Below are 24,870 nucleotides of genomic sequence, written 5' to 3'. Positions count from 1 at the left end.
CCGACCGGTTCTCTGCTTCTAGAAGATGGATAGCTTGGTGATATAAATAAAGATGTGAGCTCACTCTATGTAGAAATAATCGACAAGAATCGATCGTATTACAAATGCTCAATTTGTGGCCGAAAGTTGTCGAAGAAACAAAGACTCGAAACTCACTTGAGTTGTGTTAATGGCAAAGGTGAGAAATAACACAAGCCAATCACAGTTTTGAATGCGACTACAAATCGTCTTTTACCCTCATATTTATAAAAGAAGGATACCACATTCGGAAGTATAAGAGATACATAGATGATCCCAGTGTACCAGTACCTGAATCTACAAAGCTTGACCGTAGAAAGCGTTCAGCAACACGTTCCAACACCGCCATCTCGATTCCTCAGTCAGTCGTTTCCACTGAACTTAAAGCAGTATTGACAACAGAGTAGAGTGCGTCTTACAAAGGAGAAACATTTGTACAAGAGACAGAAGTAGCTATATGCGATTACAGAGGTGCGTTGGAACTCTGGTCCACAAATAGTTATGCACTGCCCGAAGTATAAAACAATTTTGTTGATAGCTGACAGACAGAGAAGAACAACAAGTAAACTTAAGAGCTGTTATTATTGAAGTGTGACTAGCACTTTTCATTTTTATGTAAAGAAGGACTTGTAATTTGCACCAAAAATAAAAAGATGTAATGTTTTTTGGGAGATCCAGTGATTGGGACATTTAAGAAATTAAGTTATGAAAGGAAACTTAGTTGGTATTTCTCACTACTAACAAGTCTTGTTGACAAATATTTTCAGATCAGAGTTTCAAATAAAGTAAATTGAAGACGTCATATAAAAGGTGTTTTTCCTCAAAGGGAACATTGACTACCTCTGTCTTGTCTGCATGCCAAATGTTTGCAAAGTGTGTGGATGATCCACAAGTATTGGAACTCTTACAAAAATGTTTTGTAAGAATAAAAACAGCAAAACAAATTACAGCAATTAGTCATGAAAATAGAGCAAAAAACTGAAAAAAAAAGCAGCAACAACAATCATGAAAAAAGAAAGATTAATTAGGTGTTGAATTTGTTTGTCTAAGGCATGAAATTTCTACTAAAAGTATTGTCAACAAAAAGTCTCTGACAGCGTTGGAGGCAACTAAGCTTGACTGTTCCAAGGTTTTCTAACAAAGGCAACCAGTAATGTAGGTTAGGGAAGTAAGATAACAATGTAATTATTGTTAATTATTGTGGAAGTTGGCAATTTCTAGTTAACATAACTGACAGCTGGTTCATGAGAAAATCCATATTAATGTAAAGATTTACTAAAACTTAGTTTGAGTAATAAATTTCATGATCTTTAAGTTATAAACATGTACATGTATGTATATCTCTTGGTAAGTTTTGTATAGCATACCTTTTATTGAGCCAAAGTTTTAAGCCTCTGATAATTACTCTTTTTCTTAAAACCTTCACATTCAAGGTATTTCTTAGAATTTATGTGGACCTCAGGGTATTAAAATTGCCTCAAATTCAATTCCCAGAAATTCCCAAGAGTTCCACACTTCTTAAATTATAGGTAGTTTGTAAAGCTGAGAATTCCTAGGAATTCCAAGGGATTCCAAGTCCTCACAAAACTGGAGTCTTCCTTTCCCAGAAATTCCCAGTAATTCCAAGCTTTTTAAATCAGAGCTAATTTGCATAGTTGGGAATTTTTGAGAATTCCTAGGAATTCCTAGGAATTCCCAGAAATTCCCAGAAAACTGGGAATTCAGTTTGCAAGGATCATTTGCATAATTGGGAATTTTTGAGAATTCCTAGGAATTCCTAGGAATTCCCAGAAAACTGGGAATTTAGTTCGCAAGGGCATAGCATCTCTAAAATTGTTTTAACTAGGAGTTTTTAAAAAATAATCAGAAACCAGATAGTAAAAGAAGTCAAAATATTGCAATTAGAACAATTTTCATTTGACTAAGTATAAGTATTGACAGTAACCAAGTTTAATTTTATGGTTTCACTTCAAGTTTCTATGTGATTGGCCATGCAAGAACACTTGCTCCATATTCTCAACAAATCAGATTTAAAAAAAAAACCAATTGCCAGTCAAATGCTCACTTGAGTGTTCTCATGCTTTATATATTGTTGCTAAATTGTGTTCTCATCAGCTCATGATTTTACATTTTTTATTTTTTTTGCTATAGAGAGCAGTTGACTGACAACTTTGGCTTTATGAATCCAAAACTAAATCACCCTGATAGTATTGCAAAATAATCAACAAGGCCTGGAGCGAGTTACCTTTTATAACCTTCCCTTTTCCCAACTGGAACTCAAGTGGCTCCCTTCCTTTTGCCAGGGATGAGTCGAACATTTGTCCATTTTCCAGTGTACCCTAAAAGAGTTTATTGCCAAATTAAGGAAATTCAAACATTTGTGATGGCCACATCTTTAATAAGAATTGAGAGGAGGTTTTTACTTTTTGTTGTTGTTTACTTTGTGTTGTTGTTTTTTAATTTTATTTTCAATTGGCAGTGTATTTTTGTCTTTTTGTTTAGACAATCTAATTTAAAATGATAATAGAAAGCTAAAGGGAGAGGATGCCAAAATCTATTTACTAATAACATGTTGGCACCCAAGTCATTAAAACAATTTTGGTTCAAATTTCTGGCTTGAAAAATGTAAGGATGAGAGAGCATCCTTTCCTTAGGAATTTGCTGTAATGCTTTCAAGTAAGAAGTAGACAACATGAAAGTCATATAAATACATACTGTATAGTGAACAGACACAATGTCGCCATTATCTGCTTTGTCCTCACAGGTAGGAGGCTTGTACTGAAATAGAAAGATCATATAATTTTATATAGAATACTTCATGGAAAGTCTGTCCTTATGGTAATTATGCACAAGTTGACACAGACAGTATTAAATATTCAAGGAGTGAGATTTTGACATAAAACCAACAAGTGCAGACAGATAATGATCACATATTTACTAGCTCTACTAGAAGCTTCTAAACTTAAAAAAGAATTGAAAACTCCAAATTTCATCTAGACTAATAAGTCTTCATTTTTGCATTCTTTCCTGATTAGTGTGGAAATTTCTATGATTTAAGAAATTAAATAACTGCAATCTGCAAAAACCCTGGAGGGAATTTAAGTAATGTCTTTAATCCCTTGGATTTGATTTTACCCTCTCACTTAATTATATTTACAATACTCATCTACTTAAACAGTGAATTTACTTGATTACATCCATTGCCCACCAGTTTCCAAAAGCCATCACAGATCAGAGGATATTCAGATTACTGTGCAGACCATCTTTTCTAATGCTAAAATTATAGTGGCCTGTGCTTTTTTTTTTTTTTTTTACAACTATTTTGAGAATATTCTTAACATGTTAAGTATGTTACTCATATTCTACTGAGTTTCAACACCATACTTTGAATGTAATGTCAAGTGAATGTTTCACTTATAATGATTTTCCCCTCTTAACTCCATTTTGTCTGTCTCAACCCTTTACCCCCCAACATCAGTATCCATATTCTCCATACTGTTCATTATACATTTTTCCAAGGTGCTGATAAAGAGAATTTGTTTACTAATCAATAGCTGCTTTAGTTGGTGATCATTTCCTCCATTCTCATGACCTTAATGTTTGATTTTAGGGTCATACTGTAAGGAGAAATTAGATGCTGGTCACTCTTAGGGATCAAAGGGTTAATTCCACAATATATATACAGTCACGTAATTGAACTACTCTTCAGCAATGCACAAATCATACATGTTCTCTTAAGATATTAATAATGTTTATTTAACTGATACATGCATGAATATAATTCATTGTTACATTGTATGAGTTACGTTGTATGAATCACATGTGAACCAGTTACACCCATCTATTGAAGAACAGTCTATAGATTTCTAATGAGATCTATGCTTTTAAGTCCTTACAAATTATATTTCATGCAAACTTAGGAGTGTCAAAGCCAAGATATTAACCTAAAATCACTGCTTCCCAGAGACGAGATTTGTGGTAAATTATTCATTTCCAACATCACTTTAGACCACCTGTCGTGACACTCCTTCACAAATAGCCTAGACTAAAACTGTATATGTGTTGTATTTGAACAAAAACAGCAAAAATGTTCCTAATGATTTAATCTTCCACTTTTTCTCCATGAGGAACGCTCGGAAAAATGTTATTTTGAATAACGATGAAACAAATACCGCGATAAAAAGACAAAAAAAATATATCGCGTGATATTTTAGTATCTTTCGCCCGCGAAGGACTAATCCGTCTCGTTCACATTTACCGCAGAAGCGTTATGTCAACTTGCATACTCAAACATTACAATAGTCTTATCGATATTTCCACAATAACCTTTGGCTTTGACCACTTTTGGCTAACAAACGAATATCGATTCCTTTTCGGTTGAACATATTTGCCATAAAGGTCACCCAGAGTCCTCCCGTACGTATGCAAAGGTTAAAAACTTATTAAGCTTTTAATTTTCTCGACTGCATAACAAAATCCGCGTTGGCAGGTTATCGCGACAGATTTCGTGAATTTTCCCTCATATAATACCGATTTCAAAGACCCAAGAGATAATATTTTTTTTTCTTTTTTTGAAGAAAGATAAAATTTAAATTCAAAATTGCAGAAATAAGCACCCGATCGATCGCAAAGAAATATTACCAGTAATTTAAGCGCATGAAGCTTGTCTGACATTTCAATCTGTTCACACACCTCAACGATTGTTTCTAGCTCCTTCTTCTTTTTGGCTCCAGCAGCATACTCACATGAAAACAAAAGAAAAACACCACACAACAGCACTCTTAAGTTATTCTCCATTTGAGATCATTATCCAATTTACGCTGTCTTTGAGTGTAAATAAATGTTGGCCGTAATCTAATCGTGGCAAGTAGAGGCAGGCGCACGTTTTTTGCAGCTCGAGAAAGCCTGGGAATGAACATCACTCAATATGGCGGACGAAGAAAGCCTTGAAGAATTGAAGATAAAGATTGACTCTTTATCGCATCCAGAAGTGATGGCTCTCTTTAGCGAAAAACTGGGGAAGATAATGGAAGATCCACTCCTCATTGGATTGCCAAATGAGCCAACTCTCGATGAGATGAACTCGCAGATTGCACTGGAACATGGCCGCGCTATTGTTGTGAACGTTCGTCAGCAAGATGAACAAGGCACTTTGCTACGTAAGAAGAAACTCAGATGTATTCTGCGTAGTTTTTTTTAACCGTGAGGCGAATATAGCTACATACATGATAAATTATCGATAGAGAAATGAAATGATAAGAACATAAAAATAAATTACCATCACATTATTAAATATTATAAACATTAGACTTACTATAAAAATCTGTTTGGTCGAGAGCATCCAATCAATACAAAATGGCATATGATGTTGATATGATAACCCAATCTCTGCACCAGATATTGTATTTGTCATGATGTGTCAAAGTCTGCCTAGTTTCCAAGCCCCTCGTCCATGTAGTTGTTCTTGAACTTTTGTTAACTCAAAGAGAAGAGCATTCTTTTGCAGATTAATTTAAAAGTGTTTAACAAAACCAATATTGAATTTGACTTTTGCAATAATTTTATATGTCTTTTAACAAACTTTCAGCTGTAGTTGTCATCCAAAATGCAACAGTGCATGACTTAAAGAAGGCAATACAAAGACACATCTCACTTAAACTCTCCAGGGAAGGAGGTCCTAATATTGTCTCTTGGTAAGTGGATAACAAATCAAATGCTGTTAATTTTACATACTATGGTGTCGCAAGATCAAAACACCAGTCCACTACATTGTGTACTTGATATATATTCATGTTTTAAGCCTTGAAATTTGGTATTGAGTCAAACAATATCACCAAATATTCTTTTCTTCTGACATTAGCTTCCTGATTGGAATTTGTTGATATTAATGGTAGAACACTCATGGTGGTGGAGGGTTAAATCTAAAACATAAACAGAGTTAATGGAATTGAAATTCCTGAAGTGTTGGATGCCTACTATCAAACAGCATAACAGCTGATTGCTAAGAAAGCAGACCTTTAACCCTTTTACTCCCAAGATCTAATTAGTAATTCTCCTTACTATCTGCCATACAATTCTCATGATGTTAGTTCAGAGAATTTGGTATTGGATCAACTAATAATCCCATGATTGATATTCTTCTCTATTCTCATCACCTGCCTGCTTGATATTGTATTGATAATGTAAGGAGAAATTCTCTCTTGGTCACATGTGGGAGTGAAAGGGTTAAGGACTTTCTTCTTATTAAGCTATTTAATACATGTACCTAGTAAAACTCATTTCAGCTCTGTGAGATTCTATGTAAATACTATGTGAATCGGTATGTGAAACCTATTTTAAGGCTATTCAATTCTCTCTTTACTAACCTACATGATACATACATAACTGTTAAATAGACTATGTAAAGGTTTCATTTGAGTAGTAAAAATATAGGATTTTTTATCAAAAAAAGTAGCAAAAGATATAGAAATATCATATGATTTAAATAAGGCCTCTGTAAGACAAATTGTACATAGTTGTTAAATACTCCATACATACCTGTCACGTTCCCAGCACGGCAGACACGGGGTGTAGCATAATTGGGTCCGCCAGGTCAACCACAGTGGAGTACAGGACTGACAGCAGACTCTTACACACGTTTATTGGACTAAATCATGTAATCAGGCTAGCCAACTTGTTACAACACTTGCTGTGAAAACTAAAAGGAATGCATGATCTGTCTAAGCTAAGGAAACAAGCTAAACTACAAATCTAACAACAGAAAAACACAACTAACAATTGTGACTTACGTCTGATCTTGGCTCTGGGGATGAACTCCAAGTTGTAAAAAAAAACTCTGAAAGACTCTTATAAAACTCCTCTTTGCTCCAGGGAAAACTCCTTAAAACTAAAATGTTTTTTGTGAAAAAAGGCCTAATATACTTCTATGACGTAAAGGAAACTAAACTGAAATAACTATTTGTGTGGCTAGCCGAAAGGATATTTTATAATCATTTTAAAAAAACAAAAGGTCATATAATGTTCTAAAGCATTCTTTGTACTGCGACGTGACATTACCATTTACATAGCTCAATGACATAGCATTGACATAGCTTTTAAATATGTCCTGTTCTACAAATGTAAGCTTTCTGCTTGAAAACTTGTCAATATTCTTTGTACTACACTCAAGGTAGGGGGGGTTAAATATATTACACTTGAACTGTTCAACTTATTCACAAATCTAATACATCAATAGAGATGATGGAATTGAAATGCTTACCATAAAACAGCATAACAGCTGATCAGTAACAAAGCAGACCTTTAATAAGAGAAAAACATCTAGTGCTCAAAATAATAATGAGGATCGAAATACACCAATGACAGTAGGCCATAACCTACCAATAACAACAAACCAAGGTGCTACAAATAGTGATGTCATCTTTCAACCTCAACACTCAATGAAGACTGGCAATACGCGATTGATTAGCCTGACTCTTACATCATGAGAGAAACAATTAAATGTTCATTTACCTGTACACAAATCATATTGCAATAAAATTTTGTAAATTAAAATTAATAGGAAGTACATTTGGAAAACCTATTGGTTGTCATTTGAAGGACAGAAGCTAACAGAGGATCATCAACCTCTCACATAGTAAGTTAACAGAAGAAGTAGTGATGTAGTATTAAACAGTATTTTGATAGAATGCTTTGACTCTTTTACTCCATAGAGTGACTAGCATCTTATTTCTCCTTACAGTTTCACCCTTGAATCAAACATTAAGGTCATGAGAATATAGGAAATGATCACCAACTAAAGAAAATGTTGATTTTTCAAAAATTCTCCTGGTCCACACCTCAGGAAATGTGTAAATAACAGTACAGAGAATATGTACCTGTACACTTCAATGATTGGGGAAAAAAAGTTACCAGTAAAACCAAAACCATAGAGATCAAAATGTTTAATCACAGTGTCAAAAAATACTCCAGTCAAGAAATATGAACCAATGCCATGAATGTAAACTAGTGGTTTTAATTTCTTTGCTAGACATATATTTTTACAGACTCAGTGCTTCCACATTTTATTTAGCTTGTGTCGTCTGTAAAAAATGAAATGTTTTAAAGTATTTGAGAAGTTCAGTTCATCACTTATAAACAGAGAAATTTTCAACTTTTCTTTTAAATTTCCTTGCTGTGATGGAGAAATGGAACTGTTATTTTAGAGCATACATGTAGTTGAAGTTAGCAGACAATTTTTCTAGAACTTGACTTACTCAAAATTTTTTTAACATTTTTTTGAGAATTTCACTTAAGGTGCCTCAATAGGCCAAAAATCCTTAAGACTGAAATAATAGGAATTAATGTCATTGACTGACTATGCTATTTTATTAGTTTTTAATGTTATCATATTTTTTTTCTCGTTGCAGCTATGGCATTCAAAATAAAGATGAGGTTACTTTTGTGAAGAGACTCAGAAGGAAATAATAGGATCATCTTTATTAGATGACAGCCAGTCAGAACAGCCAATGAAAGGGACAGTGGTATAGTTTTGGATATCAACTTCTGTCATGTACCTTGTAAGTCACAGGAGAGATGGAGAGTTGCCCAGTGATATCAGAGGATGCAATGTTTGTTGTTTTACTCCCATAAGAGAGTGGAGAACACATTGCTACAAGACCTAAAGCTGATATTGTGATGATTTCATAACTCAGTAGACACAATGCTGCAGGGATTCATTGTTATGGTTTGCATGGTCCCTTTTGTAGTCATAACCACCAATTCCACCATTGGCAGTCACTTATAGAAAAAAATATTATAGACTGCGGTATTAGATGATGAAAGCAAGAAAGATCTTGTTCTTTTGAATCACTCTCTCAGCCAAGTGTCATTTTATTGAGAGCCCCCTTGTCTTGGCAATAAAGGTGAAATGATATATTCCTGTAATTCTTTTTACTATAAGTAAATTTAAATTGTATGAGTTATTAAATAATAACATTTAGCAAATGCATATTCATGAAGAAGTACGTTGACAACAGATTGCTGTCCAATCTGGAATGATTGAGTGTTGGGCTTTTTGTCAAATTTCACCCATACCATGGCATGTAGCAAATTTTTGAACCCTAAGTTACTACACTGTCATGGAAGTGAATTGTCATTTATTGCAATTCTTAAGTGAAGTGTCTGGAATTGTGTTTCTACGAGATACACTGAAGTTCAGATGCTAGTCTTTGGTAATGTGGCAACACACTGCAGGGTAATCTTTGGAACGACATTGTTATTTTTTTAATCAACTAATTAATCGCTTGCCAGAGCTTAGGCAAGGGGTGCAGTCAGTGAAAGCTTGGGAAATGTGAAATAAGGGAGGTGGGGGAGAAATTATCAGCAGCTTTTAATTTGGTCTTTCAGTGGCCAGGAGAAGTAATGTCGAAAAAAGGTGCGATTGAATCCTTGAATTTCACCTGTATCACTGATAGTGCCTCCTCTCCTTGAATGACTTACGTTTTGTCAATTTAACTCTACCCCCAGCAAAGCCAATCTCTGATCAGTGTACGATGTGTAAAAATTTGACGACGAGAAGCAGAAAGCGTGTAGCGCGATAAACTACGGTCAACTTTAGAAGACTTTTGAAATGGAAGAACAAGACAGATCTGATGCCTAATGCTGTTTTCATGAGTGCTAATCTCCTCGTATTCTATGTTCGAAAGGAAGAGTCGAAGTTCGCTTTTGGTACCTCACGGTAGCTTCTCTAGTTCTTCATCAAGATTGCTGGAATTTGTCGATTAATAATAGTCGAATGAGCAGTTAAAAGAGTTTACCGCTTGCATTTAGTTGCGGATGAGAAGAGGCTGGTGAAAGAAGTGTTGAAATCTGCCGAGTATCACGACTCCCTCGATACTGTCATCAACGAAGCTTCAAGAATTGCCGATTTGATTGGGAACGCGAAGCACTATCTAGCATTCACTGGTGCCGGGATTTCTACATCTGCAGGTATCGGGGATTATAGAGGTAAATCTGGCAATTGGACAGAAGAAGATAGGTAAAAGAACTCAAATGCAACTTTGCGACATCAGTACTGATCGTAGCCAAAATGGGTCGACCATGAATAGGGCGTGGCATTAACCATGGCCCCCTTCCCGCAATGCGCATATTTACAGTTAACACTTTCAATACGGCATTTCTATGATTTTCATGACTTTTTTGTCCAATGAGGAAAGATTTCCATGTAACCCCATTCTATTCTAAAACAAAACTTTTCAGTCCTGTACATAAGCACTGTTTTTGCCTTGTTTTTTTTTTTTTTTTTCAGGTAACTATGCATGAAGATGTCTAGGGTAGGTAAGGAAATTTTACCTTGAATGGCAGCTTTCACCTTTTTCAGCTATGCATCAATGAGAATAATTTCAATACTGTTCCATATGAATTTCCTGTCGTCCTGATAGCGAGAATTTGTATGTCAAACAAGAGTTTCTTCAGTTTGTGATCATTTTTGTAGTCTCATGATTTTAATGTTTGACTCAGCAGTGGTACCTTAGGGAGAAGTTAGATGCTGGTCATGTCAAAAGGTTACAGGCTCTGTAAACTACTTAGATTTTTATGATTGGCATGACCGGAAAGCCATATAAAGGGGGTTCGAAGAGAGCAAAAATCTCAGAAGTGTGCCTTTAAAGGTATTGAATACCTGCCAATCAAAAGGAAGTGTGAACTTCATGAACTACAGTAATACATCAGAGGCTTACCTAGAGAAGACGAGCAAAATACATTGTGAAACAAAAGATAACACCTTGATATCAGAATATTCGACACGATGAATAACCACGACCTTCCCTACCTTTTCGAGGGTTTTCACCTGTTCAGAGCATTTCTTCTCCCACTTCATTTTTCCCCAATATACTTTTTTTATTATTTTGATAACGTGCAATTTAATGTCAGTTTTTAATAAAGTGAATCACAGGGTTCAGTCTCGAAGTTATGAGACATTTTAATCATTCTCGCTAAAAGTAAGATAGATATCCGCACCGAGATTCCCCTCTCATTTCAATCCACTGCGTTTTCTTACCACCCAGAATTTTCAGTTCCAGCAGAAGATAGTTCGTCCGCAGAAGTACTAAAATGAAAAGTTATTTAAAGCTGAACCAGAATTTTTTTTAGCACTGCTTGCAACTCAGCTTGCAGTTTGGCTTCATCCACAATGGATTCTTGGTACATTCACCTGTTTTGGCCCACGCAGAACAGCGTTTGTCCGAATCTTTACATGCAGTTACACCAGGTGCTGCAAAAAGAAAATTAATTAATTTTTCCGAGAAATGTGTTAAAAGAAAGAGGGAATCGAGCTCAGTTCTCCAGATATTCAGAAATAGAAAAAACTAGTATTGAAATGCCTGATATTTTACTGTATTTTCCTTTCCACCGTTCGTGACGTGATCTCGGTGAATAAACGTCGTCCAAACTAATTTCACTAACTTTTCCTCGTATTTATTTGGGGACGAGAGATAGTGGAGGAAAATCAAAAACTGACTTAAACTAATTTATATTTGGTACCAAGTGGTGTTCTTTGAGAAAATGAAAGATAGTTCCTTTCCGTCTTGTTGCTCTCTTTGGTTAATTTCTCATTTACCTAAGCCATTAGGCTAAGATAATTCTTAGCCACTGAAAACGTTCATTGAACTTTGCGAAACTTCTTTTATAACCTCGTGATGATGTTAAATAAACGCTTACCGCAGATCTTGCAGCTTTTTCGACAGTGAAGCTTCATCCAGGCTGGATTCTTCTGACATTCACCGATTTTAGCCCAACCAGGGCACTGACCTTTGTATTGACTGTCATCCTCACAGTTAGCGGGAGGTGGTGTTGTAGCACTGATAGCTGAAATGGAGGTAAATAAATAAATCAATACTAATGAAATTAAACAAATACAAAGGTTTGTGAAAAAGCAAAAAAAATCAAAACGTTAACATTAAAAAAACAATAAGAACAAAAGTTTTTGAAAACAAGCAAAGTATAACAACGTCTTTTTATAGCAACTGAAGTTTTCCAAAAGTAATCTTTGCAGTTTATGAACTAAAACACCACAATTCTCTACGACCTTATTACAAAAACAAAACAAAAAAAGAAACACACAAAACAAAAAAAAACAAAATGCAAAAAACAGAAAAGTCGTAATGTTTTGTTTCCTATAAAGAACAATGGTAAGACCCATTTTTTAATTTTTGATTTCATATAATGTTCTTCTATCTTTTAGACTTGAAAGAGCTATATCATATTTATCCCATGGTAGTTAGCTCTGTTCGGAAGAGCTCTTCAAGTTTCTGAGGACTGTACATGATAGATCGATGTTTTCCTAGTTACCTCCGCAAACATTGCAACTCCTCTTGCAGTTTTCTCTCATCCACTTTTTGTTGGCTGAACATTCACCTTTGGTCGCCCAGATATGACAGGTGTAATAATCATCTTGACACTCTGGTAGACAGTAAACGATTGAGTTACATTAACCTTTTACATCCTAACATTAATATGCACATTCTCCCTACTTTTCTCTATACATTTCCTAGGGTGCTGCCGAGGAGAATTTCTTAAACAATCAAGAGCTTCTTAGGTGGTTGGTCATTTCCCGTATTCTCATAACCTTAATGTTCGATTCAGTAGTGGTTTGTTATAGAGAAATTAGACGCTAGCTCAGCACCGCCTTCTCTGTAACTCCGTAGTGGAGAATCGCAGCGGAGCTGACCGCCTATAGCCAGCCGGAGTCGTAATAGTGACACCACTACTGAAAAAAATCTATTTTTTGTTCAGTTTTAAGAGAAAACATGAAACATCTTAACAGCATTACTCACTGCATAGTCCGGGATCGATGTACACATCATCAATGGCAATATCTGAGTATCCAGCCTGACCTATTGTGCCTTGAATAGTTAGCTGAGATAATCAAAAAATGAAGTAAATAAAGCAGCTTTTGAATGAGTGTCATAAAAACCAAAACCAAAGTAATTCAAGCCAATCACAACAAAGGTTTACATTTTCCTTAGCCAATGAAAACTCAAAGTGAAACGAGAAACCTGTTTGAAGCGCGGGAAGATACGAGTGCCCAAGTGGCGGTTGTTTTTAGTTTTGAATCTGATTGGTTGAGAGGATGGCGCAGGTTTTCTGGACCAATCACGGAGCAAAGTTAAGTCTATTTATACATTAAAGGCACCGACACTAGTTTTCAATACTAACGCATTATGCTGTAGACTTCTACCAATCAGTGCGTACGACCTGAAAGTATTGCACAATTGCTAGAAGCTTCGCCGATGTGGTGAGCGTGGCGTAATTTGAAGTCACTCAATGCATTCATCGTAAACGTATTAGTGTACAAAAAAAATGGACCGTCAAAATTAGTCATCAAATATGTCGGTAACCTTAAGTTCAATTAGCAATACGATGAATCATCAAGCGAAATCTTAGTGAGACTTTTTTGTGAGTTATTCCCAAAAACGATGAAAGGGGATTTTCCGACCTCATTGCGACGACGGTCCTTACCTTATACGACAATCCCAGGGGAACATTGATGTTTCCTATCCCTTTCTTCCAGCCTTTCCCTTGGTTACCATGCTTGTAGAAAATAAGCCAGTTTTTGCCGTTTGATAATTGTAGCTTGATGGCCAGACTTCCCATTGTACTACCGTACATGGTGTAGTAAAATTTTAGGCATTGTCCGCCTCTCCTCGCCGGGGTCCAGGGGCTCACAAGTTCTGCTCTTTGTTCAGGGCGGGTTAATGAAGATTCAACGTACAAGTAAAAGCCTACCATGACAACAAACTCATAAGCAAGTATAGAAAATAAATTACTGAATGAATTAAAAGATAACCAAAATTTAGAAAGAAATATAAGCAATTAAAAGTAACAATGATTGGCTAGGTGACCGGTTATGTATTTATCGCTAGAGGGGGGGAGGGGGTGAGAGGATTTTGGTTACCAGGTCCCCCCTAAGGCTCCGTAGTATTCTTATGATCCCTCCTCATTGGCAGTCAATTTTTGTATTCCCATATACTCTGTTAGTGACGACTGATACCCCTCTGTTCCCCCTGAAAACCATGTGATCTTCCCCCCCCCTTCCTCCAGACGATGAGTAACGACCGGTTCGTAATCGAAGTGAATATAGCGAATTGTTCTAATCAGTATGAAATTCTCACACCAAGGTATTGGAATTGGAAAGAAGTTGAATATTCTTGCAGAGTCTCAGAAACTCTCTGTCGCCCGTCAGAATCTTTCCTCCTGAAGCTCTCCCTTCAGAAGAAAAAAGGGTCAGAGAAAAGAAGGAGAAGGACTTAATTCACCTTAAAAACGAAAAGAATCACAGTGAATTGTAGTTTGAGTTCTGCCCGGGGTACCACCTAACAAAGTACAGGATGCTGATCATGACGGCCGGGAGAATCTTTGGAAAATCAAAGCAAATCAGAGAAAACGGTTGTGCAGCTTATGTTGAACGCTTTCTGATCTTGCACGATCTTTTGATATTTCCTTCACACTTTGGGATTGATGATAGTTCATTTGGTCAATTTGTTTAACATTATAGGAACGCTACCAAGAAAGAAATCTTTTTAGTTCCATTGCATTTGCTCCTTATTAACTTTATAACTTTAACTTTAACTTTATAGAGATGGCGTAAGTATACATAAAGCTAACCTTGACCGTTTGTATGATCCTTGTCAGGGCCCGTGTGGATCGTTGATGTGAAGCCGCGATTAAAATTCCAGTTGAGGTTGTCAGTATTAGAATTCCCCCACATCCCAAGACGAGAATTTTCAAAATCTACATCATCTTTTTCTGGAAAGAAAAATACAAAAAACAGCATAATTCTGATTTAAAAAAAATGAAATAAATAAATTTCTTTCTTTGTGATGTATTTTTGTTGTTATTGGTTTTCTGTTTTGTTTCACGTTTTGCTTGATTGTGCTTCTTTGCTTGTCTCTTTTGTGAAAATGAAATGTAGCGCAATGTCATATCTAAGTGTCAACTAATGTATATACCAGTTCCTGATCCTTGGGAAAAATGTCACGCAACTTAAAATTCTATCTTCCTATTTTTCAGTAGTTAGAGACAAAATGCCAAGTCCACTGAGTAATCGTATTATGCGGCCATCATGAGCCATTCTGGATATACACGCGGGTTTGCCGTGCAAGATTGGTCGACTTTTGCTCTCAATTGTTGGCGCGGAAAGTGGAAACTGAATTGCTTTTGTTGCTGGATCGCAGAGGGAAGACCCAAGCCATTAAAAAAAAAAAACCCTTGTCATGTGAAAATCGGAAATGAAAAGTACACCACAGTTCTCCACAAACTTTTCTTCCCGTAAATCTATTGGCTTTTCGGAAAAGATGACGTCAGCAGACAAATAGATTAAATTTGCGCAATTGCTGGTTTTCAGTGTCACGCCATTCAAAATAGATCAAAATAAAAAATAAAAACCGTTCAATCGATTTAGTCTAGAATCTGGAAATAGAAAGAAGCTAGATATGTAAAGACTCTCGCCAAGATTCAGGTCACAGCAATTTTTCTTACGGAAGATATGAGGAGAAACGTTTTTCCCAAATTTATAGAGATTTGTATGGAGCCGCCATGCTGGTGCCCACCTAGATGGGCACCAACATGGCGGCCGGAAACCAGCAGAAACATCTGTCACTGAGTTTTGCTACAAAAGCGTGAATTTATCTCTCTAAGAACTCATAAACGTAACAATAATACTTTATTCTAATACAAGAACTGTTCAGATAGCTGAATTTCCCTAAATAAGTCACCTTTTAAACCAACATAACAGCTCTTTCGCTCGTCATGTAAAAGGCCACGTCACGCAAAAGCTTAGAAATTCAAGAGTAGTCTATCACTAAACCAAGAACCCATTTGGAGTGAAAATTTGTCTGAATATTAGTTTTTAGCTGCTCTAATTCATCATGAAAGTAAAATCTCAGGAGGATCAATAGTTCTGAAGTCTGAAATTTAGTGACGTCACGTGAAAACCAGCAATTGGGGATGGTTGTGTACCAATCGGGTGAAAGCAGCATACTTCAGCGCGACTAAGAGATTGCGTTACATCAAATCGCTGTTTTGGATGTCAATCCGGACGTGTGATTGGTCCACTTGTACCACGTGGTAAAAAATACACTTCTTTGATGGTTGTGTGCCATGGTGCCTCACGTATATAAATGACGAAGTTACTGTCCACAAAGTCAAAACTTGACTAAAATACCAGGGCTGCGGTGGAAACGTGACATGGTGTACGTCCGACACACCGAACTCGCTACGTTACCTGTTTCGACTTCAGAATCGACATCAAGCTACAAATTTTAAGATTTTAAGACCTAAATAATCATCTATTTGGCTTATGCAAAATGAAACCTTTACACTGTACATAATGCATTAAAACATACAAAGTTATGAGAATCTCGCCAAAATTTTCAAAGCTAATTATGTAATGAATTCAGTATCAAGCATTTCTCACTTACCCAGATGACATCTCTTCAAAATACACATTTCTTGCCCCCTCTCGTAACCTTGGCAATTTTTCCCCCCATGAGCGGGAGAGGGATTGTCGCACCTTCGAAAGCGTTTCCTGATACCATCATTGCACGTTTTGCTGCAACTTCCCCAATCTGACCAGCGACCCCAGTGTCCATCAATAGGAGCTGTAAATATTTTGTACGATCAGACATCGTATCTGAACTTTCATAAAGAGCAACGTAGGGGTTTCGTTGGCGTTGAGTTGCAGGAGAGAAGCGAGGCAGAGAGAGTTATGCGTAGGACCGCTTTGCACTGCACTTTCTTTAGCCCACACGAGAGCCTGACTGCAGGCTAAACTCCAGATAGATCAAGTGCTTCTGTTCAGTTTCCGAGAAACACTGATTTGTGTACATACTACAAAGGCGTTTGGAAAAAATACAAAAAAATAGCTATACGGAAATAGAGAGTATTCGAGATTTGAAAACATTTTAAATCTTCAATCATTGGAATGAAAAATGAACATCATCTAACTTAACCTTTTCCACTCGATCAAAATGTTATGTAGTAGACCTTATATAAATGACAGGCCTCAGTAATGTTCTGCTTAAGTAGAAAGCTACGGACGTTCTATGAAAAATGCTGCAATGCAATTGGCTATGCTACTCGCTGTTTATTCCGTGATAGACAGTATATAAAGTAAATACCCTAACATGTTGCGGTTATAGAAATATGAACTTGTCTTGTTGTTTGGTTTGGCGACTTGTAGATGTGTACAAAAACAGTAAGATTACTTTATCTCGATTTCTATGCGTGAATTTTTTTTATTGAGCTGCGCCCTCATGCACTAAGTAACAATGAGACTTAAGCTCGAGATTTGTGCAGCGTGACAACTTATGAGCACGATTCTCGAATCAACTCTCACTTCACTCATAGAAATCGAGAGCGCCAGAATAATCTGATTGTTTTAATACAAAAGCTATCAAACTTTCAAAACTTAACAAGAAGACAGGTTCATATTTTCATTTCACTTTGTTACAACTTCAAAATGTTATGGAAGACGTCGAGAAACACCATTCGTGTATCATGACCTACTCTAATTTGCCCCCGTGGAGCGTTCTTACAATCCAAACAGCTTTGACTCCAACGGGTCGGGGAAAGTATGGAAAGCAACTAGAATTTATGATAAAAAGATTTGTTTCATAGAAACAAAAGGTATTGTATAAGAATCTGTCGTCGTTTCTCTGTCTGAATAAACTATTATCCAACCCACACACAATGAAAAAGTTTATTTGTCCTTTGCTTACCTGGACATATAGACGACGAACATTTTACTCTTTGAATTTCCACTCCGTACCCATTCACATTTCCCCCACAAGACTTGATGTTGCCAGAGTGATAGCAGTACCTCTCGCGAGTTCGATAACATTTTTCATCACATGGAGTCCATCCAGACCAAGTGGCCCATCCATACGAAGTAGCTGACAAAAGGAAATTTAAAGCTTACCAAACTGAGAGGAAAGGACAGAATCTGCAGCAGCATTTGAAGCCTATAATTGGAGCCCTTACTGGCCAAAGTACGCCTTCAAAACCGACTTTAGTCTCTGTGGGACCAGTCATATTTATCGTCTGGGAGAGGGGGAGTGGGGGGGGGGGGAGGATTTTTGGGGCAATCATTCAGTTTTCAGGTGGGACAGAGTAAAGGATTATAGAAAGTTGTAAAAATTGACTGCCAATGATTGGGGGGATCTTACAATTATTACAGAGCCCTATGGAAGGATCAGGTAGATTTCTTTGTTGTCAAGGGGAACGTGGTTGGGATCAGTCATCGCTAACAGAGCATAGAGCGGGGGAACCACAGAAAACTGACTACCAATGAGTGGGATCACTAGAATACTACAGAGCCGAAGGAAGGGAGGGGAAGTCAGGTAAATTCCCCCCACGTCTACCGCAAACAGGCGAAATCAATGAGGGGTCCCAGAACCAATACTTTCAAAAACTGCTTACTGTATTAGATAATGCTTACTCACTTCCTTTGCAATCGTACAGAGCGTTTATTTCCAAAATATCTCTTGAGCTGAGCCTCCTGGATGGTGAACCAAATTCCATATTTTCATTCCCAACAGCAACGATGGTTGGCTCTCCGTTTTTTGTAAACGCAAGACGATCGTAGTGCATGATAGACTGATAGTCGTACGATACACCCAAATGATCGATCGTCCTCCAGCTGTATCTATCAAACTGGTCTGAGAATCCTTAAAATTAAAAAAAGATCATAATGATAACAAAATCGTTTTCTAAGAGTCTGGGACAAAGAAAAACCTGAGAAAGCGTGGTGATACTGGTGTAGGAAACGGTACTCTAGCTCTCAACTAAGGGAATTCTAGTTGGCAATCAAGACGAAATACTATTTGAAAGGTGTCTTGCGTACAGCGCGTATTGTACTTAGGGGATTCAGAATAAGAAAGATGATGGAGTGAGCTAGGAACCACACTCGAACGAAGTGTTGCATTAAATGTTGTTTTCTTTGCTGCCATCAAGAAACAAATATGAACAGGTTTAGTCAGCTGATTCCTCTTTTACAAAACTTTTAAAAAGAAAAATAAGAAAAGAAAATAGCAATTTTGCGGACAGTGGCGGAAAAGGAAAGATTCTTACCAGTTAGAATGTTCTCCCAGTTTATTCTCACGTATTTATCTCTGTCCATCCGTGATTGCTCGTGGAAGAAACCTATCGCAAGAAGGGATTTTTAAGAAAAACTCTCTTATAAGTATTGGGATGTGGTGTTTGGCCCATAATATGGTTTTCGTCGGATAATGGTAATCAAGTATTATCAACTGAGTTGATAACGTAAATTTGCCACCATAACGAGTTACAAAGCTGACGTTTTATTTTAAGGGCAAAAGTTCACAGTAATTGGCAATTAATGGCGATTTTATATGACTACAAATGAATCTAAGGTGAAACCAAAGACTATTAAAATCCTCTTTAATTAAGCCTCACTGTTTCCATTAAGTCGCACACTTTGCGTAAAAAGATAATTGTTTTTGTGGTAAAACAAAAATAGCGAGGTATAAATTTTCCTTTTAATGATTCATGTGTTTGTAATAGAGCTGAGTTTTTTTCACCCTATATGAAAAGCTTCATCTCCACTTTCTCTTCAGCTTAAACCTGCAGACACCCTAACACACAAATTCCTACCCAACCCACCCTCTAATAAGTGCTTGGAAAGATGTCAGTCACCAGTGGGATAGAGAGGAAAGGGGTTTAAAAAAAAAAACTATTACGGTTTTCCAAAATTCGTCCCATAATAGCCCTGTAGTGTAAGCTGCTGCAAACAACTCACCTATGGCATGCATTATCTCGTGAATTATGGTTCCTACGTTATTACATCCGGGTCCGATGGAGATGATTTGTTTACCAGGGGAATGATATCTCTTTCCTACCCTGGATGAGCATCTAAATAAAAGAAAAAGACGATAAAAATGGGACGTTCTTTCATCACATCCTCGTACTCCTGACCAACCATAAATTATATAGTTTGCATGGTTGAAAAACAAAACGAAAAACAAAAGAAAAAAAGAGAGGGAGAGGGGGGTGGGGTCAGGGGAACTTCAGGACAGCCCCAGCTAATATCTTGGTATGGTTCAACCAATCAAGTTAAGAAAGCCTCTGCTAATAATTTCACCTAGTTAATTAGCCTATGAGTGGTTCCAAATCGGATGCGACAGTTCTGTTGAAATAATTGCTGCAGGCCCTTCAAAATGAGCGTTACCTACCCATCTTTATTGCTAAATTCAATGTAGTTTTTATGATAGCCACTGTAGTAATTTACAAATCGTAAACATGTCGTTCTGTGAAACTCGTTAATGGCCACACGGACATTTGAGGTTATATGACCTAAAAAAAAGTGAAGAGAAAGCGGTGAAATTCTTGAAGACTAATATTTTGTTATTGGATAGTTTTCAAAAACATTTGCCCTAAAAAATGTATCAAGGATGCCGCCATCAATAAACCTAATTGCCTTCTTTGAGCAAGTTGCTATTTCTTGCTTTTTTTTCCGTTTATTTGTTCGTTATATCTTTAAAAAGACAAAACGATACAAAGCAAAAGAAAAAAAAAAGGAATTATTGTGAGTAAATATTCGATCAGTTGGGAACTTTCTACTCATATTGCGCGACACTCTTTTAGGTAAGACGAGATCAGAAGTTGGAAATATGTGTATCAGTTCATGATTTCAATTAGCTCGTTGATCAACAATTAATTGGCAGCAGATTGGAAATGTCATCAATCCTATTATCAAATTCAGTAAGCTTGTATTTGCGTCAGAAATGTCATGTAAACTTCCGTGATCGATTTGAAGGGCTACACGCAAATCAAATAGGCTTTTCTAAGCCCCTTAGGAAATTCACCTCGTCAGTTCTACCGTTCGTAGGAAAAATTATGGTTGTTCTGTTCAGTTCGTTGTTTACATGTTGAACTGATGACTAACTCGTTCGTTGGAGACGGGAAGCTTTGTTGTGTTCTCACGCAAAAAAGGGCCAAATAATTGTGAAAGATCACTCATGAGGGTTGGCTTTTGTATTCCCCCTTTTCAAATGTTGTAAAAAAAAAAAAAAAGGAAAAAAGGAAGAAAGAAACCATAGGATCCTTCCCAAAATCCTCCGCCCTCGCCCCTTCCCCCTCCTCCCTGATAAGTAATGAGTGGTCCATAAGCCAAATATCCTTGAATATAAACATACTCATGTGCGAAGGGACCCGATAGGGTATGATGCGACTGGTCCACAGTCTTTTACGACCTCTTACTGCATTTCGCGAGTTGCCACCAGTTTTTATATACTCCTTCAACTCAGGATCCAGCACAATGTCGCCTTGGTAGAATTGTGAAATGTTTCCTGGAGGGGTATGAAAGGCGGTTTGTTACGCATTTAAATGTAGGCCAAGACATCACACAAAAATGTACAGATAAATATCAGTATCTGGGCAACTGCCCACCTACCCCTCCCCTAACTCAACAACAGTCAATTGACAACAAGTTAAGGTTAATGTTGGGTTAGGGGAGGGGTAGGTGGGCAGTTTCCCTGATACTGATATTGATCCAAATGTACTATGATATTAGTTTGAAATTCAATTTGCGGTCTTCAGGGGTATTGTGTGAAAAAATAAACCATCAAACAATTAGGAATTAAAATAAATGTAGAACGAAGCAAAAAAAAAAAAAAAAAAAAAAAAAACCCAAAGTTAGTAAGCCATGGTGCATGGGGTAAATGCACTATAAAACACTTGGGATTGGTAAAGGAATCTTCTCCTTCACAGAAAGGTCAAGGGATCGCCAACATCCTTGTGTTTCAAAGCTAACGTGCGAATCGGTTCAAAAATCCCTGGCTAGTTTCTTGTTAATGCTACATCTCTAGGATTTGTTGTGACTGAAAATTCCGCGAAGTTTCTGCGGATATGAAACAAACTTTGAAGAGATATTTAATACTGGACTTGGGTGGTACCATTGTTAGCTTCCTCTATTCTGTCAAACACCGTTCCTCCTGACTGAGTTTCTATGTTCGCTGTTTGTCTTTTTTTCCTGAGATGCGCCATGTTGACTGCTAAGACGCGACCATGTACTGTTTCATAATCTGCAATCAAAAACCCAAGATTTAGTCGTGTTAGGATGGCCAATAGTTTGTGAAGAGCTTTTTAGATTCTGATCATGATGTTCGTGTTTCCCTCAGTGTGCATGCATACAAGTTAGAATCGCGGTCTCGGGCAACAGTCTTTCCTCCGTCTCCCTTGAAGGAGAGAAAGGTTTTCTTTACTCAACTGACAATGTCAAGGTTAAATGAGGTGATTTTTTTTTACTAAGACATATAAATTACATGATCGTCGAGCGTAGTTTCAAAATGGTTCGAAGGACTTTTTGCCATGATTGTAGTTTGCTTGGTACGACTTTAAGGGTTAGTCAGAGTTGCCAAAGGTTATGGATACTTGTAAAAGGGAGAACAATAACAGGGAATAACTCTCGAAAAATTAACACATCCGTGTACATAGCAATCGGTTTCATTGCTTTGACCTGAAGCGTGTTTGAGCTATTTGAAACACCGATTCACTACAGTATGTTTTTAATTTCTCTTAATCATAGACTTTGATAAGTTGTTTTGAATTTTGTTTTCTTATCTCTTTTGCTTCCAATTGTAATCTTTCGACCGCTCAGATAAGTGAAATCCTTGAACTGACTGTTTTACATTTTGCCCATGGCACGGTCCATTGTCGAAGGTGTCTGATCATTTAGCACAGAATCAATTCCTGTGCGTGCTTCCAACCCACCTCTGTTAGCAATTTCATCCAATTTAGTTCTCATCGCGTATGGCGAGTCTCTCTCCTGTCCGTCTGAAAAGGAATTTTTGCTCAACGTGTTATAGTTACAATGAAATTTGTAAAGAATGCCTAACTATAATTTATGTCCCATCCGGAAATTTCCCAACATGGCCCCGATATTTACTTTTATTTCGTATTGAAACAGCTTAGAATGGCCTCGGTCAGTATTGGAATAATACTGATCTTTTGTTTAGTGAGCTATCTTACATTTGGCACAGCAAAATCAGCAATAACAGATCGTTATTTCTAGGATATTGCGCAATCATTAAGATTAAACCTGGTGGTTTTGAACGTTTAGCGTGACATGAAGAGCAGACATTAAATACTATTAATGATCTGATGACAACAGTCGGTGGATTGTGTTAATAGGATCTAGCTTAAGAAGATAGCTCCACGATCGATTATTATGGGCAGCGACATGCAAGGACCACACGAAAACATTTGACAATTTTGTCCATACTGAGCAATAGCGGTCGTCCAACCCTATAACCCCACTGCCGACCTTTACTGAGGAAACACAAGCAAAACATAATGCCATCAAGAACGACATTAGCTGGATGGGAATTTGATAAAATGATAAGGTATATAAGCACTACGCAGTTATTCAAAATATACCAATCTGGCTTTGGCTTGCCATGAAAACCAAGAAAAGTTTATGAACCTTTCTTTTACATTTTCCAATAACATGAACAACAAGTTCCTTACTTACTTGTGTCTCTTGTATTCCCGTCATTGACAGGCTTTGAGTAGCACAGAGAAAAGTGAAGGCCAAAAATGAGAAATAAACGCAGCACTGAGTATTCCATACTTCTTTAAGTCCTTAAGACAGAGGTCAATCTCTGTCACAGCATGCAACTACGTAATAATGAAGCAGTTTAAGCTCTCCTATTTCATGGGAATCGACTCAGCGGTACGTCACGACACGGGTGATCTTTGTACGATCTATTGCCTTGTTGACAGCTGTTAAAATCTTAAAGGTTCTCCATTTACATTGCAGACAATGAGTTGAAAGAGGATTTTCACTGAAGAAAATATGGAGTATTAGAATCGTCTCTTCAGATTTTCCTCCCATACATTTCTACTGGGTCTATCGGCGAGAGGGGGCAGTTGATTTGGTTTTATTGAGTATAGCAAGATCAAAATTAATAATCTTGATTGATGAAGAGAAAAGCTTTGCCGCCTTTAAAAGGATCTCATAGAATAAACCTGTCTAGTTTTGTTTGCTTTTGGAAACTGTAAGCAGCCTCCGTGTTTACCTTTGCGATGGTGAGGGAAAATGCTTGGCGGCACATTCTCGCATAAATGAATAGAAAATTAGCAAAACATATTTCTATTCTATAGAACATCAAGTTTGACAGATCTTGTGTGGGCAGGCTTGATGCCGAAAGGAAAATCCACGTAACGAGAACGTGACTTGAAATATAATGATGATATTTGACTTAAGTAGAGGTTCCTGTACGTTAGCAGGTTCTCTTTGAAAACAACATATGTTGTGCTTAAACTTCAAGACCGTAGACATGTACACGTTCTTAGAAGCACTAATCACCTTGGTCATTATTTGTTTTTCTTTATCATTTTATGTTTTAAGAGATAAATACTCTGAATAGAGTTTACCAAAGCTCTTTATTTCTAGACGGAAGTAGAGGTAGGCTAATTGATGAAGACGTCGCTTTTCCATATTGGTTTTGTTCCATTGTTTCGTCCGTGACTTCTCTGGAAAGCTCAGTATCAACTGAATATGATCGACGTTGCAGAGTTTAACATTAAGAAAGATTTTGAGGCAAGCTCTCCCAACAAGTGGCTTTATAGCTCAATAGGTAATTACCCCCCACCTAGTATCTAAGAGGCGCAGGTTCCAATCCTGTTGAAGTCTGAACTTTTTCCAGGCTTCGCAGTTCCTGCAATTTATTTAATTGCCACTCACCCGTATGGATGTTATCTTCGCTTGCACTCCCAGTGCAACTGACCTAGAAATCGGTTCCAAACTTTGCACAAGGTGTCAGGGAAATAAAAAAATTCTTATGAGGAGAATACAAA

The 24,870-nt window shown here is 37.1% G+C and overlaps 3 protein-coding genes and 1 long non-coding RNA gene across 10 annotated transcripts in view; 2 read left to right on the top strand and 2 right to left on the bottom strand.

The window, feature by feature from the left end:
• LOC149053486 (uncharacterized) overlaps window positions 1–6,694 on the bottom strand; it is an 11,180-nt gene extending 4,486 nt beyond the window's left edge. The window contains exons 1-3 of one of the 2 annotated variants that reach the window (XM_089202714.1): window positions 6,556–6,694; window positions 2,734–2,796; window positions 2,264–2,357 (exon numbers count right to left, since the gene is read on the bottom strand). In XM_089202714.1, the coding sequence (XP_089058840.1) occupies window positions 2,264–2,336 (73 nt within the window). In that variant the 5' untranslated portion in view covers window positions 2,337–2,357; window positions 2,734–2,796; window positions 6,556–6,694. Of the gene's footprint in view, window positions 1–2,263; window positions 2,358–2,733; window positions 2,797–4,710; window positions 4,853–6,555 lie in introns of those variants that run through there. The other variant, XM_089202713.1, reaches the window with a different exon arrangement.
• LOC113686842 (U11/U12 small nuclear ribonucleoprotein 25 kDa protein) lies at window positions 4,946–9,004 on the top strand. Its single transcript, XM_089202772.1, has 4 exons — window positions 4,946–5,177; window positions 5,606–5,711; window positions 7,577–7,651; window positions 8,424–9,004. The coding sequence occupies exons 1-4, from the start codon at window positions 4,946–4,948 to the stop codon at window positions 8,479–8,481; spliced, it is 471 nt and encodes a 156-aa protein (XP_089058898.1). The 3' UTR covers window positions 8,482–9,004.
• On the bottom strand, window positions 6,577–23,952 carry LOC113686839 (zinc metalloproteinase dpy-31). Of its 6 annotated transcripts, XR_016185513.1 has the most exons (19): window positions 23,543–23,925; window positions 22,783–22,845; window positions 21,966–22,094; window positions 21,207–21,359; window positions 20,244–20,364; window positions 19,811–19,923; window positions 19,123–19,194; window positions 18,495–18,719; window positions 17,772–17,945; window positions 16,473–16,652; window positions 14,659–14,799; window positions 13,513–13,775; window positions 12,828–12,909; window positions 12,343–12,453; window positions 11,713–11,859; window positions 11,207–11,266; window positions 10,676–10,733; window positions 7,277–7,315; window positions 6,607–6,715 (listed from the first exon to the last, which is right to left on the bottom strand). XR_016185513.1 is itself a non-coding variant. In XM_089202638.1 (18 exons), the coding sequence occupies exons 1-17, from the start codon at window positions 23,637–23,639 to the stop codon at window positions 7,299–7,301; spliced, it is 2,148 nt and encodes a 715-aa protein (XP_089058764.1). In that variant the 5' UTR covers window positions 23,640–23,925; the 3' UTR covers window positions 6,577–6,715; window positions 7,277–7,298. The 6 variants fall into 6 exon arrangements, 5 of the variants coding, with proteins under 5 accessions (XP_089058764.1, XP_089058742.1, XP_089058759.1 ...); XM_089202638.1 differs by lacking the exon at window positions 10,676–10,733 and having other exon boundaries at window positions 6,577–6,715; XM_089202616.1 differs by lacking the exon at window positions 6,607–6,715 and having other exon boundaries at window positions 7,179–7,315.
• LOC149053485 (uncharacterized) lies at window positions 23,084–24,870 on the top strand. The gene is made up of 2 exons (XR_016185577.1): window positions 23,084–23,414; window positions 23,831–24,870. It is a non-coding gene; the product is annotated as an uncharacterized LOC149053485 (long non-coding RNA).

This window comes from Pocillopora damicornis, chromosome 1 (genome assembly GCF_964200805.1).
Source record: "Pocillopora damicornis chromosome 1, jaPocDami1.2, whole genome shotgun sequence".
Taxonomy (NCBI): Eukaryota; Metazoa; Cnidaria; class Anthozoa; order Scleractinia; family Pocilloporidae; genus Pocillopora; species Pocillopora damicornis.
Note: the sequence above shows the minus strand (reverse complement) of the source record. Positions and strands in the feature narration are given on the sequence as shown.